General features: G+C 42.7%; 1 protein-coding gene across 1 annotated transcript; it reads right to left on the bottom strand.

Moving 5' to 3' along the window:
* Window positions 1-4,266: 4,266 nt before the first annotated feature.
* LOC121307187 (vang-like protein 2) lies at window positions 4,267-9,322 on the bottom strand. Its single transcript, XM_041239325.1, has 7 exons — window positions 9,062-9,322; window positions 8,365-8,485; window positions 7,126-7,733; window positions 6,887-7,023; window positions 6,523-6,658; window positions 6,000-6,231; window positions 4,267-5,297 (listed from the first exon to the last, which is right to left on the bottom strand). Exons 1-7 carry the CDS (start codon window positions 9,130-9,132, stop codon window positions 5,037-5,039), a joined length of 1,566 nt encoding a protein of 521 aa, XP_041095259.1. The 5' UTR covers window positions 9,133-9,322; the 3' UTR covers window positions 4,267-5,036.
* Window positions 9,323-19,599: the final 10,277 nt, after the last annotated feature.

Genomic DNA, 19,599 nt, shown 5'->3' with positions numbered 1-19,599 from the left:
TCCATTGGCGTGTTGGTCTGGAGCACAGGCAGTTCATTTCAAACAAAGAGGGAAAGGTGAACACGGAGCCACACGCGGTCAAACGCAGGAGACTGTGTAGACGGCACAAGCACAAAGCGGTCTGTCATTTTTACACACACACGAGTGTGTTTCTGTATCGCTGATTACTGAGGGGAATTTGAAATTCTCACAGCCTGAGGTGTTTTCATGCAGGCGGGTAGATAAAGGATCCACTGTGTAACACAATTTTCGTTCCTGGGTAGTAAGTGTTATTTCCTAATTGCTTATGCCTCAAAAGTATAGAAAATGGCTATTATTCCCCACAAACATTGCTTTTGTGACCAGGACAGTGATATTTCAAAATATCACTATTTCCAATGGGAAAACGGGCAAATGTGTGTCTTTTCATTCACATAAAGTCAGAAAAAAACAACACATGAATCCAAATTAACATGTATTTATACTAAAGCAATACAAAGATGACTACAAAAGATTTAGAAGTGAGTAGTTTTTCGAGATTTACGATTATACTGTAAATTTACAGTATAATCGTAAATCGCGAAAAACTACTTTGTGGGGAATAATAGCCATTTTCTATACTTTTGAGGCATAAGCAATTAGGAAATAACACTTACTACCCAGGAACGAAAAAAAAAATGTTACACGGTGATATCAAAGAGAAATCTAGAGGGGATATGATAAATGTTCTCACTACTCTGTGTGTGTGTGTGTGTGTGTTGGGGGGGGGGGGGGGGGGGGGGGGGGGGGCCAACGTAGGGATAAAAATCTGAGAAAAAGTCCCCACAAAAATAGTAACTCCTGCGAAAAACAACGTTGTGGGGACGCCCCCACTTTGTAAAGCACCTTTTTAAGAACTAAATATGCCTTTAAAAAAAAAAATAAAACCAAAAGTGCCAAAATATTGAGTTTGTTGTCGACTTTCACCCCTGTGTGGAGTTTTTGTCTGACTGGAGAGTCAATTAGAAGACCCCACAAGTATACAAACATCTGTGTGTATGCGTGCGTGCGTGCGTGCGTGCTGCGCGTGTGTCTGTGTGCGTGGGTGCGTATTTCTTGCTGATAAACCCAATAAAGTAATGCGATCTGATACCTGAACAAAATCAGACATTAACTCTCTGAAACGTGGTTTAATCTTATTATTGCATCTCAATACTTGTAAAAGTTTACCACACGCAAAATAAAAGGAAATTGCATTTTGTTATATCTAACGTTATTCTAACGTTCCTTGGCACAGTTTCAACATAACCCTAAGCCTTTTCTGCTACCATTGTGTACTTGCATATATCATGCAAAAATTTATTTCCACATTGTCCGTTGTAACCATGCACGAGCATTGTAACGATGTGGAAACTACAGACAGTTTCTCATCTCTTCTTGGAGGTAGAAACACCAACTGTCTGGGCCCCCTGCCCCCCCCTCGGGGTTGTGAAAGGAAACAGCGCAGCAAAACCGAAGAGTATTTATTAATAGTCCTGCAGAGACAGAGAGAGGGGGCTGTGAGGGAGTAAGCTGTGTAGAGTGAGATCAAACCACAGACCAACACCCTGTTAACCTCTTGCGCGCTGCAGCAGGGCTGGGTGAAGGAGAAAGATGGCGGGGCTTCTTTCGAATGAAAGTCTATTGGACAACAAAGCCGTGCGCACCTGTATTAGAACACGCCCTCCCATTTCTTCTCTAGTTTTGATTTGTTACAAGTTAAATCAAAACGGAGGGAACTGAAAATCTGGGGAAATTGTCGATGGCTTTTAATAGGAAGCACCCGCAGTTCATTTCGAAATAGTCAGAGAAAACTAACGAGGTCCTATTGGAAGAGACTCTGCAGCAGCCCCTGACTCACTGTGTGTGTGTGAGAGACCCTGAGCGAGTCACTGAACCTCCTTGTGCTCCGTCCTTCGGACGAGACGCCAAACAAACGAGGTCCTATTGGAAGAGACTCTGCAGCAGCCCCTGACTCACTGTGTGTGTGTGATGAACCTCCTTGTGCTCCGTCCTTCGGACGAGACGTACCAAACAAACGAGGTCCTATGGAAGAGACTCTGCAGGATGTGTGAGAGACCCTGAGCAAACCTTGTCTGCGTCCTTCGGACGAGACGCCAAACAAACGAGGTCCTGTTGGAAGAGACTCTGCAGCAGCAGCAGCATTTGTTGATGAAGCAGAGTTCACCCTCCTAGTCTCTGGAAGTTGCTTTGGATAAAAGCATCTGCTAAATTAATAATAATAATAATAATAATAATGTATTCTATTAATATTTGCTCTTAATGGAAACTGCACTGTAGTTGAATATTGCTTTGCATTGTAACCCTGTATTGCTCTGTAACCCGTGTGAGGCGCCTGGGATAAAGATAGTCGCTAAATGAACTAATAGACAGCGCCTAATCGAGCTTGTATTGAAACAATTTCTGACATTTGAGTTGACTAACAAGCTCTCAAATACTACCCCAGAGAAGAGAGGAACACAAAAACAGACCGCCACCAAAATTCAAGAGAAATTGTTTATTTAAAAAAAAAAAAAAAAAAAAAAAAAAAAATTATAAAATTCTGATTTTTTTTTTTTTTTTTTTTTTTTTTTTTTTTTAAAAAGGTTCATAAAAAAGGAAAAAAAAAAAAAAAAACACACTGAAATTATTAAATCTACAAAAACGTTTTGTTTTTTTTTAAATGCCAGCATCACCTGCCGGGAGTACAAACAGCTTTTGTGACTTGAGCTTTTCCCCCAACTTTAGAAAAAAAAATTAAAATTCAAAACTCATTATTCTACAGGCATGCATTTCAATCTTATTATTTCGTTGTATGGAAAACTATACAAAAGCACCAGTGGTGTGGAATTCAATATGTTACCAAGGGAACATTATTCAGCAGCTTTCACTGGACTCTATGAAGCTGAGGGAGTTCATTCTATATAGAGGGGGTGCAATTCAATATGTTAACAAGGGAACATTATTCAGCAGCTTTCACTGGACTCTATGAAGCTGAGGGAGTTCATTCTATAGAGAGGGGTGATGATGTAAAACTTCTGGCCGCTGCCAGAAGATGTCGCTGGCAGATATTTCTGAAAAGGAACAAAACCTTTAAATCTTGTTTAAGTAAGGCTAGCGCTCCTACACTCAGGCCAGTAGTGTCTCGCTACTTCTGGATTCTCTTTGCAGACCCCTGCCATAGTATCATTGAGTTTTAGTGTTATACAGGGATGCAGGACTGCAGTGTTCGCTTTTGCTCAGTTCCCGGCGAGGTCGTCTGGAGCACGCCGCAGGGCCGTGCAACGTATGAAAACAATTTCTCTCTCTCTCTCTTGATTTCATTAGATTATTTTTAAAGCCCGTGTCAAATTCAGACCGGTAAACCATCCACCCCTATTGCATCGCACCAACAGTAGTCATGACAACAGAAGCAAGCCCTGGGGCCCCTCCCCCTCCCTAACATTCCGTAGGTCGACCAGGGGGTGGGGGGTGGGGGGGGGGCTTTCACAAGAAGAGATGCCACGATGCAGGTCACAGGTTTTCATTTACTTAGAAAATTACACAATCATCGCAAATACGAAATATCATGGTCTTACCCTTTCACCCCCCCCCCCCCCCCCCCCCCCCCTCCCTCCCCCCCAACATCACAGAATTAAAGGGCGCTCCCAGATGGCATCGCGGCCCCGTTTTTTTTTTTTTTTTTTTTGATCAGGTGGTCTTTCTTAGTCATAGGTAAAACTTGCTGGTTTATGACATCACAGCGATGGCTGTCCATTCCGATGACCTCACAGCGGTTTACCGGTTTTGAGCCGTTTTCGTTTTTGTAGGCGACGTTGCAGGAAATAAAAATAAAATTAGTTTATAAAATTGACCGGTCCTTCAAAAATGACAAAAAAAATGTAAAAAAATTCTGACAGAGTAAATGTCCCCACAGTTGATGATGTCAGAGAACGACACGGAGCGTCCGAAACGATCCTTGTGGAAATTGCGTCACATGGAAAACGGTCCCCACCCCACCTCAAAATCCCAGTTGGAGTCTCGCTCAAAATCGTCTAGACAAGCCCATAGGCAGGTAGACTTGGTTCCACCCCAAAAAATGCATTTAGTTTAAACGCATTCATTCACTTCAGGGTACAGTGAAAGAAGTGTTTTAAAAAAAAAAAAAAAAAAAAAAAAACACAACTAAAAAAAATATATATAAAAGGGCATTTCACAAAAAAAAAAAAAAAAAAAAATTCACTAAAATTTTACTGAGAGAAAAAAAAAAAAAACCTCACAGTCTCTCATATTTTATTGAAAAGCTGTACTGGCTACATTAATAATAAAATCAATAGTTCTTTCAAATCTTAGGGTCAATAAACTCTGAACAACAAAAGTTGACTTGTGTCATTAAAAAAAAAAAAGGAATTAAAAACATGAAGAGGATATGACTCAATTAAGCACACACACACTTCTTTCAAACACACACACTAACGTTGTTCTTATTAAATTTATTAGAAATTAAGGCCGCGGTAGAGTTGTAAGACAAAGCCGCTGTTTCTTCAGGAACGAGCGGCGAATCGAAATCTGGTTCCAGGAGACCCCCAGTCCGGCGGGAGACCCAGTTTGAGGAGGCTGTATCAAACCCAGAGTCTCCCTGGCCTGTTGAACCCGAGTCTCCTGAAACCAAGTTACAAGCCAGACAGAGAGGCTTCATGCTCCCCCTGAAATGGCACTGCTCGCTTTTTCTGCATCCACACCGAACCCCCAGCCCAAAACATTATTCACCCCTATTCCAAGACTCTTTTTAGAGACTTTTTTTCTAAAAAAAAAAAAAAAGGAGAGCTAAACACTTCACATTGGTCTTCAAAACATAAAATTTCCAAACAGGCAAACTCCACAGTCACCTCAAAACGCACTCTACAACGGAGAGAAAAAACCAAAACCAAAAATAAAAATTTCCAAAACAGGCAAACTCAGTGGCCACCTGTACCGCAAAAAAAAAAAAAAAATTGGCTTTCCCGCCTCTCTGTCGCTCTCCTTCAAAAAGCCCTCGAAACCGGGTCACCCCCCGTCTTTCACACGGAGGTCTCCGACTGCAGCCGCATGACGAACTTGTGGCTCTTGGGGTCCACGAACTCCTCGCACACCTGCAGGAAGGGGATCCTCCTCGCCGTCACCACGAGGGCGAAGTCGAGCCGCTTGAGAGCGAAGACCACCCCCTCCCGGAGCGCTGACGTCACTGGCTCCTCGCTCACCAGCGTCCACTGGCGCCCCGCGGTGTTGTCTTTGTGGTACTGCACCGTGGGGCCGGGAGTCAGGTAGCGCTCCAGGAAAGCCTACGAAAAAGACGAGGGGGGGGGGGGGGGGGGGGGTTGGATTTCAAAAACAGGCCTGGATTATCCCTTTATCCTAGGAGACTCACACAGGTGTCACAGGGCAACACAGACAGGGTTACAATGCAAGCTTCATATTTAAAACACAGTGCAGTTTACAGCCAGCGCTGATAATAATAACACTGCTAGAATACAATATGAACTAGGATGCTGTGTATAATAATAACACTGCTAGAATATGAACTAGGAGGCTACGAGTTAGCATCACAGCGAGTTATATTTGCAGTGACAGATTAACAGTGCAAGGATAGTGCGTCAGCTGAGGATCCAGTGACAAGGCGCTGAGCTCAGGCGAGTCCAGTGCAGACCAGCAGGGGGCTCAGGGTCTCGAGTCAGTGGCGTCTCATCCGAAGGACGGAGCACAAGGAGGTTCAGTGACTCGCTCAGGGTCTCTCACGCACACACAGTGAGTCAGGGGCTGCTGCAGAGTCTCTTCCAATAGGACCTCGTTTGTTTGGCGTCTCATCCGAAGGACGGAGCACAAGGAGGTTCAGTGACTCGCTCAGGGTCTCTCACGCACACACACACACACACACACACACACACACACACACACACAGAGCGAGTCCGTGGCTGAGCAGAGCGATTTGAAGCTCCTGGTACCGAGCCCCCTTCCTCTCTAACCTCTGGAGCCCCCCAGCCTACCTTGGGCGTCATGTCGTGGGAGATGCAGAACTGCAGGTGTTGCAGGATCCCCTCCATGCTGTGGAAGGGTTGCTGCCTGGTGGTGCGAAGGTACTTCTGCATGGCCCGGGCCATGGAGGCGAAGATCGCCTGGGCCGCCTCGCGGGGGTCCATGACCTCACGCGGGTTCTTCTGATCCTCTGCCTGGAGCCGCTTGATGTGGGTGAAGGCTTCCTCTACCGCCACCACCAGCCTGGGAGGAGAAACAGCAACACTCCCATGTTAACGCTGTCAGATAGATACCAACTGTACAGTTACGACAGGTCTTCCTCTAAACCTTTAAACTGATAATTAGCTTAATTAGGCATGTCTAATTGTTTTCAGCTCTCTAAAACAAACACTTGGGAGATGTTGCACAATAACCGAAATCCACAACTTTGTAGGAGCTCGGAACAATTCGAAAATGTTAAGCTAAATTATCAGAGAGCAGGAGCTCCAAACCCCGCCCCCCCCCGAGGACCCGCCCCCCGAGGCTCAAACCCACCTGGCTTTTCGTTTGCGAACCCTGCGGTCCATCTCCGCCTCCTCGTAGTAATACTCGTTGTGGCTGTTGTCTCTCCTCCGAGCCGCGGCCGCGATCATCGCTCTGGACTGACCAGTCGAGTTATTGGTGCTGTTCTCTGAGATGGAGGGGGAGAGAGAGAGAGCGCGCGAGAGAAAGAGAGAGAGGGAGAGAGAGCGACAGAGCGAGACGGATAGGGAGAGATGCAGAGAGGGAGAGAGACAGACAGAGAACAAGACAAAGAAGTTCCTTTAATAATTGATTAGCCCCAGAAAATAATAAAAGCACATCACACACACAAACCTTGATCTCTCTCAGCGTGCAGCAGCAGCGCAACGCGACTCACCTTCCCCCAGCGAGTAGACTTTAAACCCGGACATCTTTTTGGAGAGGATGGACTTGGGGAGGTTGAGCAGGGCCGGGTTATACACGGGGAAGTCACTGTAATACTGCTCCAGAATCCACACGGCCGCCCGCTGGATACTGAGAAACAAACGAGGCGTCAGGGAGAGTCCAGAACAAGGAGATCGCGATTCCACGGGCTATAAAACATAAGAACAACACCGCAAAGGTTCTCTCTCTCACCTGAGGTGCCCGACATTGTAAAACTTGCTCGCCCCGTCGGTCGTGCGCACCACTTTGACGCTGAAGGCCGGCTGAATTTGCCGAATCTCCAGCAGGACGATCGCGAGGTACTGAATAAACAGCAAGGCGTCGACCAGGGAGGCGGCATACTCCACGATCCCCCGGTAATCGCGCTCCCTCGGCTCCAGCACCCGCACGCCGTAGAACAGCCAGTAGGACGCCACGAAGAGGAAGACCAGCACCATGAGGAGGGAGCGGAAGACAAAAACCCGGGGCAGAGCGGCCCGGGGCGGGCGGAGAAACAGAGCCCAGGAGGCGATGAGCAGGACCAGGAGTTTGAAGGCCAGGGAAACGTACAGACCCTCGCAGGGGGTCCCGCAAGGGTCCAGGTCATCCCGCCAGAGGAGCTGAGGGAGGAGGAGGAAAGCGACGGGAGTGAGGAAGGCGAACAGGCCCAGGGCCCCAGACAGAGCAGTCCCCAGGTAGCGCCTGCAGTCCGGGGCTGCCGACTCGTCCACGTCCTTGGCGATGCGGGACAGGTCCTCGTTGGACACGCTGTGCTCCGAGGTGCCGGTCACCACCGTGGTCGTCTCTCCCCAGTTGTCGTCCTGTTTTGAAAAAAAGGGAGGGGGGGGAATAAATTTAGAAAAAAAAATGTCATGGTTTAAAAAGCGCGAGGGACGGGACGTGGAAATTGGAAATCGATTTAAAAAAAAAAAAACGAATCTGTATTCAAAAAAAGACTTTTTTGGGAGGGAGATTAAAACTTTCAAAGACTTGTAACAATCTTTATTTAAATCTTTTTTTGGTGGGAAACTTTGAAAAATTGAACGGTTTTATGATGGCCTTTTAAGATACAAGAGACGTGTGTGTGCGTGAGACTGTCAGTGTGTGTGCGTGCGTCAGTGTGTGCGTGAGCCTGTTAGTTTGTGTGTGCATGTCACATAAAAAGGTTGCTATCCTCTTGCAAGGTTTCAAAACAGGTTTATTTTAGACTAATGTAACGTTAGACCACTTTGTTCATCCTAATATACTTCTCCTGCGTTTCAGAGCGTGGCTGTCTGTTCCTTTACTGTTTTAAAATCAAACTGCTCTGCCTATTAATGAAAAAACAACAGAGTCTCTTAATATTAATCTCCTAGTGAAACAGGAATTGATCACACTGCTGTGCAGCGGAAGTCTTGTGCCCCCCCCCCCCCGTGTAAGAGCTCAGTGAAGGGGTAGGAACAGCGCACTGACTCGCTCGTCTCCTCTCGTCGACTCGTTCTCCAGCAGGGGGTCCCCTGGAGCCTGGATCGTCACAGACTTGTCACCCCGACTTCCATCTCGGCTCTTAGAGCGATGCCTGTCCCTGCGATCCCTGGAATACAAACCAGACAGAGAGAGAGCGAGAGAGGAGAGATAGAGACAGAGAGAGAGATACAGACAGAGAAAGAGCAGAGGAGAGATAGACAGAGATAGAGAGAACGAGAGAGAGAGAGAGAGAGCGAGAGAGAGCAGAGATAGACAGAGAGAGCGAGAGGGGCAGAGAGAGAGATACAGACAGAGAGACCGTGAGAAAGTGAGAGAGAGAGAGAGAGAGAGAGAATCAGTAACCTGCCTGCAGACCATGGTCTGCTTCAGATCAGGTGCAGCCACAGCGACTTCATTAACCCTTTACTCTACCCTGAGCCTTCAGCGTTTCCTAGTGTCTCTCTACAGCTACAGCCAAAAGTTTAGCACCACCCCACAGAACTTGAGATAAAACTTACATACAGAAAAGAAAGCAGCTTACATCAATCAGAAATAAGAAATTTAAATGACGGGGGAGGAACGAAAGCCTGAAGACACCGCTGAACTAGAGGCTGTGGATTCAGAGCGCTGCCAGGGCTGAAAGGGTGAAAGGGTTAAAGGAGACACCCCCCCCCCCAAATTTCCCCTCCTCCCAGTCCTTTACCGGTGCTTCCTCGAGCTGCGGGAGTGTCCAGACTTGTAGGAGTACCCAGAGTACTGAGATTCGTTGTCCATGTCTCGCCCCCTTGGTGTCTCCTCTCCGCTGCGCTGCCCGCTGATCTTGCGGGGGCGGCTGTTCCCCCCTCCTCCTCCGCCTCCCCCCCCTCGAGACCCCGAGCCCCCCTCTTTCAGTTTGCGGGCGGCGACCGCCTTGGCCGACAGAGACAAGGGCAGCTTCAACAGGTCGACCCTGCTCCTCAGAGAATCTATTTTCTATTTTGAAGGACGGCCGAAACCCTTAAAAGTGAGAATCACGCCGGCCGAAACCCGACCTGGAACAACAAAAAAAAAAATAAATAAATAAATAAATAAATCTCTTTTATTAAGGAATCATTCGGTCGCTTCCAATAGGACCTCGTTTGTTTGGCGTCTCATCCGAAGAACGGAGCACAAGGAGGTTCAGTGACTCGCTCAGGGTCTCTCACACACACACACACAGTGAGTCAGTGTGAGCCGGGTGATTTGAACCTCCTGGTATCAAGCCCCCTTTTCTTTAAACGCTGGAGCAGCATGCCCTTTACAGCTCTTTCACTACTCAGGAACTCCAGAGTGGATGTCGGCGAGCTACTGCCCTCTAGAGGACAAAGGCATGCTCTGCAGGTGTCCACTCTGAGCTTCTTAAAAACAACTGAAAAATTCTCCTGTGTTTCACCACGCTTGTGGCTCTGTGTTCCTTCTCTTGTACCCTTTTTAAAACTAACTGCACGGCTGTACTATTACACCCCCCCCCCCCCCCCCCCCCCCCCCCCCCCCCCCCCCCCCACTCACAGCAGCGTCTCAAACCCCACCCTCGGTCTCACAGAGCACTCAGCTGTTCAGCCCAGCCCTCCCAGTCCGATCAATACAAAAACAGAGCCTTAGAAAAATGCAGAGAGCTTGGGGTCAACTGGTCAGATGTCTCAGACAGTTGTATCAACACTGAAAGACAGACAGAGAGACAAGTCCACACAGAACCGAATCACAGCTGATATATCATTTCACACCGAAAGACGGGCAGGTTTGGAAACCCAAGTTTGCAGCCGTTTTCTTGCGTAGGAGGAACTGAACCAAAAACCTCTGAGTTTACAGACAGCAATTTAACTATTTTGAAAACACGCACAGCCAGGACAAGGGACGGTGTCATCTTTTACTACTGGGCAAATTCCATCCCTCTCCATCTATCCTCTCCCTCATCCTCCCTCTCCCCCTCGAAACTCTTTCTTTTAACTTTTCAGAAATTAATCCAGATCGATCATTCCCAAACTTTTTTTGTTTTGTTTTGTTTTTTTAAAACCGAAGGAGCCCCCCCATTGTTAAATGGAGAGGCACAATGCATGCTGGGGTTGCTGCAAGGTTACATCGGCACGGCAACCGCAGAACACACCCCGCCACTGCCAAACCAGGGCTTTCATTGCCGTGGTAACGAGGAGGCCCGGTTGCCGGGGAGACCTAAACCAAAGCAGGAACAATGCCACGGAGGGTGGGGGGGGCGATATTTTGGCCACCTTGGTGAAGCCTAGCCCTACTGTACCATTACAAGAAGCTGAGGGAAGTTCAGGGAGTTCATTCTATATACAGGGGGAGAGTGGGGGGGGGGGGGGGGGGGGGGGGGGGGGGGGGGGGGGGGGGGATGACTGCTGAACTTGGAAACTGGTTCGACAGAAATCCTGTTACTTTTAGTGTTGACACCTTTCAAACCAAACGAAGTTGGAACCTGTTGGAAATTTATACCTTTAATTCCACCTCTGTTGAAAAGCCCGGCTTCGTTCACACTGTGATTTCCTGGCTACACCCATTGCAAACAAAGGGCTATTTCAAGACCCATGAAAAAATTATCCCTTTTCCCATAGAGGTGCAATATTTCTACATCATTTGTGTGTGTTAACATAATGAATTCCACTCAGCTTCATAGAGTCCAGTGAAAGCTGCTGAATAATGTTCCCTTGTTCTCATATTGAATTGCACCCCCTCTATATAGAATGAACTCCCTCAGCTTCATAGAGTCCAGTGAAAGCTGCTGAATAATGTTCCCTTGTTGAAAGCTGCATATTGAATTGCACACCCTCTATATAGAATGAACTCCCTCAGCTTCATAGAGTCCAGTGAAAGCTGCTGAATAATGTTCCCTTGTTCTCATATTGAATTGCACACCCTCTATATAGAATGAACTCCCTCAGCTTCATAGAGTCCAGTGAAAGCTGCTGAATAATGTTCCCTTGTTAACATATTGAATTGCACCCCCTCTATATAGAATGAACTCCCTCAGCTTCATAGAGTCCAGTGAAAGCTGCTGAATAATGTTCCCTTGTTAACATATTGAATTACACACCCAGCACTTTGTAGTCCTACCCCCTCCTCCCCCTGTTAAACAAACCTGGACAGCAGTGGACTGAAACGGCTCTCCAGGAAAGGGAAGGATTGCCTGACTGGATACTCCAGCAATACAGGGTGCAAAAGGGCAATCTGGTTGCAGAAGAGCAACATGAATACAGGACTCAAGCCTTGTCAACAGCCAGAATCAGGCACTTCAAACCCTCAACAATCTGGACGAACACAGAGACGCACAGATACACCTGCACATGCTGTACACACGTGTGAGGGAACACCGTGGGTATTAACTCCACAGCCAGCTCCATTTAGGATGGGAATGAATGGATGGGAATGGATCATACTGCTGTGCAATGTGGAGTCTTGTTCCCCATCCGTGCATTGTAACTGCAGTTTAATATCACTAGACTGGACTGGAATTGCATTGTAACTGCAGTTTAATATCACTAGACTGGACTGGAATTACATTGTAACTGCAGTTTAATATCACTAGACTGGACTGGAATTACATTGTAACTGCAGTTTAATATCACTAGACTGGACTGGAATTACATTGTAACTGCAGTTTAATATCACTGGACTGGACTGGAATTACATTGTAACTGCAGTTTAATATCACTGGACTGGAATTACATTGTAACTGCAGTTTAATATCACTGGACTGGGCTGGAATTACATTGTAACTGCAGTTTAATATCACTAGACTGGACTGGAATTGCATTGTAACTGCAGTTTAATATCACTGGACTGGGCTGGAATTACATTGTAACTGCAGTTTAATATCACTAGACTGGACTGGAATTACATTGTAACTGCAGTTTAATATCACTGGACTGGACTGGAATTACATTGTAACTGCAGTTTAATATCACTGGACTGGGCTGGAATTACATTGTAACTGCAGTTTAATATCACTGGACTGGGCTGGAATTACATTGTAACTGCAGTTTAATATCACTAGACTGGACTGGAATTACATTGTAACTGCAGTTTAATATCACTGGACTGGGCTGGAATTACATTGTAACTGCAGTTTAATATCACTAGACTGGACTGGAATTACATTGTAACTGCAGTTTAATATCACTGGACTGGACTGGAATTACATTGTAACTGCAGTTTAATATCACTGGACTGGACTGGAATTACATTGTAACTGCAGTTTAATATCACTGGACTGGAATTACATTGTAACTGCAGTTTAATATCACTGGACTGGGCTGGAATTACATTGTAACTGCAGTTTAATATCACTGGACTGGACTGGAATTACATTGTAACTGCAGTTTAATATCACTGGACTGGAATTACATTAATAAAGACTCCTATTGCACAGCAGTGTCACCCATTCCAGGTTTTACAATGAGCTGGACTAACTGACTCAGTTATACATAAATAAATAAATAAATAAATAAATAAATAAACTAGGCAGCTGTTATTAAGCGCTCCTTTCTGAATCTTGGGAATAATCTTTTCTTCCAAACAAAGAGTCGATTCTACAACAGCTGCTGGATCACAATGAGCCAACTGCATCTTAGAGGCTAAAAATAAACCCAGCCAATAACATCAAAGACAGCGTAATGTCCTCTTAGAATCTTTTTAAAAATATATATATATATATATATAAATATATATTGGGGATCTAAATTAGCGGTCTCATTGTAAACCCCCTGGGGGGGGGGGGGTTGGGGGTGGAGGTTGGAGGTTGGAGAAATCCCATTTAATGTAAAGACCCTGGAATGAGTTACCACTGTGTTTCATGACCAAAGTACTTTGGTTAATATTTTGACTGGGTGTTGTTTTGCTCGCTGTGTGCGTTTTCAATTTTGTGATCAATCTGACGATGAGAGAGTTGGAATGGCTTATTATAGAAAAAATTAACAGCTTGTGGATTCCACAAATCAACCCTTAGTCACCGTTTCATAACTACAAAACAGTGTTTAAACGTTTGTTTTAAAAAAACAAAAAACAAACATAAAATAAGATACCAATGCTGTGTGGTCTACGGCAGCTACCCTAAAATTATTATTACTATTTTAATTTATTAGGGCTCTTTGATTTACCAACAGTATCCTTTTTGAAAACTAAAAACAGCAGGACTGTGTGTCAGTTTCAGACTGTGTGACATCTTTTGAAATTTCACAGACACTAAAGCTCAAGGCAGTTTGATTTTTATATCTGGAAAAAGGATTTTTTTCTAAATGCAACTCCTTCCAAAAAAATTAAAATAATAAAAGACTTTCCCTTTCAACCTCCCACTTTGCATCATTTCCATTCAAAAACACCCGAGAGAGGCCCGATCGACCTCCGGGCTATTGATTGCTCCCTCCCTTCAACTCCCCCTCTCGGCTACCCCCCGCCGTATCCGCTAGGTAAGCCCCAGGCTTTTGCGGCCTTTTGTTTATATTTGGAAACCGAATTAGGAACAAACATATAATCAAACTGGTTTAATTCATATTAAAATATATAAAAATCATCACACACACAAATTGGTTATATTATAAATATATATATATATATATATATATATATATATATATATATATATATATATATATATATATATATATATATATATATATATATATACACACATACACACACACACACATATATATATATATATATATATATATATATATATATATATATATATATATATATATATATATAATCAATCTCATTTAGTATGTGTTTGTATATTATTGGGATGCTGTGACGGTCTTCTAGCAGGGGGGACCGATGGTAATTTGACGTTGCCCAGAGTTTGAATAAATGTTTATTGTTTGGGAAATAAATAAATAAGATAAAAAAAGCAAACAAAAAAAAGTACATTAGTGGGTATTTATAAATTAAACGCGCGCACAGATTTAAATCAGTTTGCTTTTTGACATTGCAACGCGGTAGCCGATTGCAACCCTTGTCATTGTTACATTGGTGAGAGAGAACAAATACATCGGAAACATTGTCAAAGCCACACGGTACTTCTGTGCAAGAATTAGTTCAGCATAACTAAGGGAAAAAACAATGCAAACAAAACAAACAGCAATGCATTTGATATCAAACAGCTAATAACAATAATAATAATAATAATAATAATAATAATAATAATAATAATACAACGCACACACACGAAAATACTCCCATATACATTCGTGCAGTAATGAAACACTCACCAAATTAATAACTAACGCTATATATATATATTTTTTCTTAATAGCAACTGGGATAAAACCCGTCCAGACCGGTCCAATTCAAATTTCCAATGCAGGACTGATACTTTTACCAAATAAAAGTCGAGAACGGGTTGCGTTACTTTCTTGATTTCAAATTCAGCAACAACAAACCACATCAAACGACCAACCCGTGAAATTAGACTAGCAACCCCTATTATTATTATAATTATATAAAACAATACATCTCAGTATATAAAACTCCATTACAGAAAGCACCCCCCCAAAAAAATAACAGAAAAGACGAGTAAAACAAAACAAAACACACAAGGACTTACCTCCTTACCCAGGAAAAGCGAGCGCAATGAATCGGAGGGTATTCCAAAATACATACAGTTTTGTTTTTCTGAATGCAAAAAAAAACAAAAACAGAAAACAAACATCCACTATAAATGTGTTTGCTTGTTGTTGTTGTTTACAGCGGAGTTGCGGTAAATTCAAAGCAGTGCCTGTTTTCTTAAAACGTGTCTTTCGAAAGATTGCATTGCAAACCACCGGATCTTGTCTCGTCTTTATTTTTTTCCCCCACTTTCAAATGGATTCCTTCGCTTGCACCACGTTCAGGGAATTGCTGCTGTTGTCTCTCTTAACAACGGCCAGCCCTCCTCGTTTTTTTTTTTTTTTTTTTCTCTGGATCAAACACAGTTCTCTTTGCATTCAGCGGGACATTTCAATTTCATTAGCTATATATACATATATGCACGTATTTGTATGCTATGTTTCTGCATGGGCCGTGTTTTCTCTGTTTCTCTCCCTCTGTCTGCTTGTCTTTCTCTCTCTTTTTCATCACCCGTTTTTTTTCTCCTTCTTTGCAAACAAAAGTGATCCTTCTTCCTCGTTTTTTTTTTCCCATTCAAAAGCTAAACCAGGCTGTTCCAGCGTTTAATCCAACCCTCCCTCCGGCCACTCCTCCTCCCCTGCTGTTATATTCACACACACACCCCTCCTCCGCTTTCCTTTTTGACCCCAGCTTCCATGCAGGGTATTGCAACTAAACAATTAAAAACATAAATAAATATACAGGTTTGAAGGGTAGTTTATTATTGTTATTTATTTATTTTTAAATATGCTCTCTTTGCCTGTAGCGTCCTTTCATTTTGCTTTATTGCACTTTGCTGTGCTTTTACTGTGAGAAACGTTTGTAAGGGTTAGTTTACCCTGTTTTTTTAAAAATATGCTTTACCAGTCCTCTCTGTGCTTTACAATGCTTCCCTATGCTTTATCAGACCTCTCTGTGCTTTACAATGCTTCCCTATGCTTTACCAGACCTCTCTGTGCTTTACAATGCTTCCCTGTGCTTTACCAGACCTCTCTGTGCTTTACAATGTTTCCCTATGCTTTACCAGACCTCTCTGTGCTTTACAATGCTTCCCTGTGCTTTACCAGACCTCTCTGTGCTTTACAATGCTTCCCTATGCTTTACCAGACCTCTCTGTGCTTTACAATGCTTCCCTATGCTTTACCAGACCTCTCTGTGCTTTACAATGCTTCCCTGTGCTTTACCAGACCTCTCTGTGCTTTACAATGTTTCCCTATGCTTTACCAGACCTCTCTACCTTCAGATCTCTCTATATCTATCTATCTATCTATCTATCTATATAGATTAATATGAAATGTTTATTTCAAAGTTAAGGAGTAATTATTATACTGAAAAAAATCTTCGTCTAAATTTTTCCATTTAATATGATTTTATATTAATTGAAAATTAATAGAAAATATATTAAGTTCAGTCGTTTATAATCTATATATAATATATATATATATATTATATATATATATATATATATATATATATATATATATATATATATATATATATATATTCCTCTCTGTGTTACCTCGAAACTGACCAAATCACAGGAGGGCATCCTTATTGCATATTCATGACGAGCAGAAACGCCTTTTGCAGCCGACGAATCACAGAACGCTTCTTCTGCATATTCATGAGCCCAGAGGCGTGGCTCGGAGGCTGAATTCCCTTCGGAAGAAAGCGAAAGGATGGAAGAGCCTTATCATGACGTCAGTGCCAGGAGGGTCACCCCAGCCCAGGCCAAGGGCAATAGAAACTGAGCAAGCAGTTGTGAAAGACAGAGGGAGACACGGTCTCTCAGCAACGTAGTCGATTCCCCATTCACCCTCAAAACAAACACAAAACTGCTGGGAATCAAACCATTTTCTTTCTTTCTTTCTTATTATTATTATTATTATTATTATTATTATTATTATTATTATTATTATTATTATTATTTAAAACAATCCATAGCAGGTATCTTCGTCGAGGTGGGCCACAAGTAGGACATGTAACGTACATATATATATAAAATTCCCTAACGGAAAAAAAAAAAAAAAAAACAGAATTTCCCTTACATGTACCTTAAGTTTTTTCGAGAGAGAAATTAAATAGGGGGGGGGGGGTTTTTGCACCCCGTTTGCTATTAAGTTAAAGATTTGGTCACAGATTAATAGTACCGTGTGTGTTATATTAACTATAACGCATATCAATAGTCTCTTTAAAATATATAAACACGCGTTTTTTCATAAGACTATTTATGCTCAACGTCATTACACTGAACGCAACTTTTTTAAAAAAGTCAGAATTTAGGTTCATATTAATGAAATTCACAGTAATACTAAGACCTCGTAGTAGTGGACAAGTTTATTGACTCAAATATTAAATTTAATTATTAACAGTTCCTTACAGTTTGTAATTAGCGAGTGGGTGTTTTTGACTTGCAAACTGAAGTTAGAGATGATCAAAAAATGCACTTTTAATTAAACTGTATACTTTATACAGACAACTGCCTATATTCTCTGCACGTCATCACACTGACATAACGGTAGCAGATGCAGACACAACAAATCTAAAATAAATCAAAGTATTTTCCTTGTCCTAATTATTATTTTAAATGGTAGTGTTCAAACTTGTGACAAATAACTTTTTCTAACTTGTGACAAGCGCTACACGTTTTATTTTTATTTTTTCAACTAAAAAACACATTCAATTAAGCCGCGATAGCTCAAATTGCATTGCAAATTTTTAAATAAATTGCAAGATTTTTAAAGGGGTTCTTGGACGACAAAAGAAAAAAACACTTAGTATTAATAATTCCGTCTTTTTTTAAATGCTCCTTTTCGTCGGTTTCCGGTTTCTTAAGACGGATTAACAAGGTTATTGCTGTCAAAAAAAACCCCAAAAATGTGCAAAAACTGTCAAACCACAAAATCCACTTCAAAAGATTTACGTTCCTTAAAACCCGGGCGAGTTTGTTTTATACATCTGCAACGGGATGCGGTAAATTACAGTAACCGTTAATAAATTAAACCTTTTAATTACAGCGCCGTCCTAAATATTGCCTAATCCCTTCGTTTTTTGTTTTTATTTTATTTTTTTTTTTTCCCAATTAATATTCACAAAACCCCAACCTAAAGCTAGGCCCCCACACCGATCCACGTCCTAGCCTGCCCCGCATAGCCGCACTGACTCTTGCTGCCTTTCGGTTTGCCAAGGCACACCAAGACCGTGGGGGTAGGGGGTATCCCCCATCCCCAGTAGTAGGGGGGGGGGGAGGGGGGAGGGGGGAGAGGGGGGGGGGGGGGCGGCGTGGTCTCGTTGCAAAATACAATTTTAAAAAATCAAAGAGGAAAAAACACACAAAATGTCCTTTGCAAAAATAAACCCTAACTCTAACCCTAACCCTTTGCAAAATGAAAAATGCCCTGCGGTGGGTGTCCAGTGCAAACCACGCTAGCGTTTGCGGATCTCCCCCTCTCTGAAAACGGATCCCATTCCGTGCCTCGTTTGTTATTGTTTTGATCCTTCTGCCTGGAAAAATCTCGTTTTTCCCAGGAATTTAAAAATCCTGCTAGCTTCCCCTCCAAACGCACGGCTGGAGACTTCTTTTGCGACAATCAATTCAAGCCCAGCCAGCATTTGTTCTGTTTGTTTATTTATTATTCTTTTGAGAAGTTTCTGACATCTTGTGGGCTCTTCTGGTATCTGTTTGTGTGATTTGTTGGCATAACATTTTTTTTTTTTTTTTTTTATCCCAGGCATAATCATAAATCTAAAAAAATGTTTTGTAAAACAATTATCACTGAAGGTGTGTTTGAAAAAAAAAATGCAATTAAAAAATACATTTAATCATCTAATCATCTAACTGTCAAGAGCTGCAAATATGACCAAGTCGTTTCGAAAATAAATACAATAAATAAACACAAGGGTACCAGGCTGCTCTGAAACGAGAACGTGTTTGTATTTTTTTTTATTTTTTAAGACAATGTTTAAACAAAACAGTTTTCTTCCATTTTGCCTTGACTTTATAAAACACACGCTGGATTTTACTGGTGCATTTGTGGGGAATTCCACTCTATTACATCCCATACTGTTCCTGGATATCGAAGGATTGCACCTAAAATATATTGTGATGAAATCCAGGGATTCCGCTGTGACATAAAATGAATGTACATAATAATAATAATAATAATAATAATAATAATAATATAATAATAATAATAATACATAATATAATACGAGGCATAAAATTAACGCGGCTTTAACTTGAAATGTTTTAATTACGTGTTCCTATTGAAAAATAATATTATAATTAATATAATATTATAATAATACTCTGAGTCTCTGACCTCTCCCCAATATCATTATAGTAAGGAATGAGACTCAGAGACTGGAGAGGGTTAGGATAGTGTCAGGAATGAGACTCAGATACTGGAGAGGGTCAGGGATAGGATAGTTCCCCAACTGGCACTCAATTACCCCATTAGGGAATGGCCACACCTATGATTGTTTCAGGGATAGCTGTAACCCCATCCCTGCCAACCTTTCATTCACACACACACACACACACACACACACACACACACACACACACACACACACACACACACTGTTTACAGTGGCTGGCTCCCGAGGGTGGGGGTTCAGGAT

Source organism: Polyodon spathula, chromosome 54 (assembly GCF_017654505.1).
Source record: "Polyodon spathula isolate WHYD16114869_AA chromosome 54, ASM1765450v1, whole genome shotgun sequence".
Lineage (NCBI taxonomy): Eukaryota > Metazoa > Chordata > Actinopteri > Acipenseriformes > Polyodontidae > Polyodon > Polyodon spathula.
Note: the sequence above shows the minus strand (reverse complement) of the source record. Positions and strands in the feature narration are given on the sequence as shown.

Excerpts from the sequence above, each read along its gene's own strand:
- LOC121307187 (XM_041239325.1), bottom strand. The coding sequence starts at position 9,132 with ATGGACAACGAATCTCAGTACTCTGGGTACTCCTACAAGTCTGGACAC. Across the intron at positions 8,486-9,061 it reads CGCAGCTCGAGGAAGCACCG|GGATCGCAGGGACAGGCATC; the intron begins GTAAAGGACTGG and ends TTTGTATTCCAG. Across the intron at positions 6,659-6,886 it reads AGTCTACTCGCTGGGGGAAG|AGAACAGCACCAATAACTCG; the intron begins GTGAGTCGCGTT and ends CCTCCATCTCAG.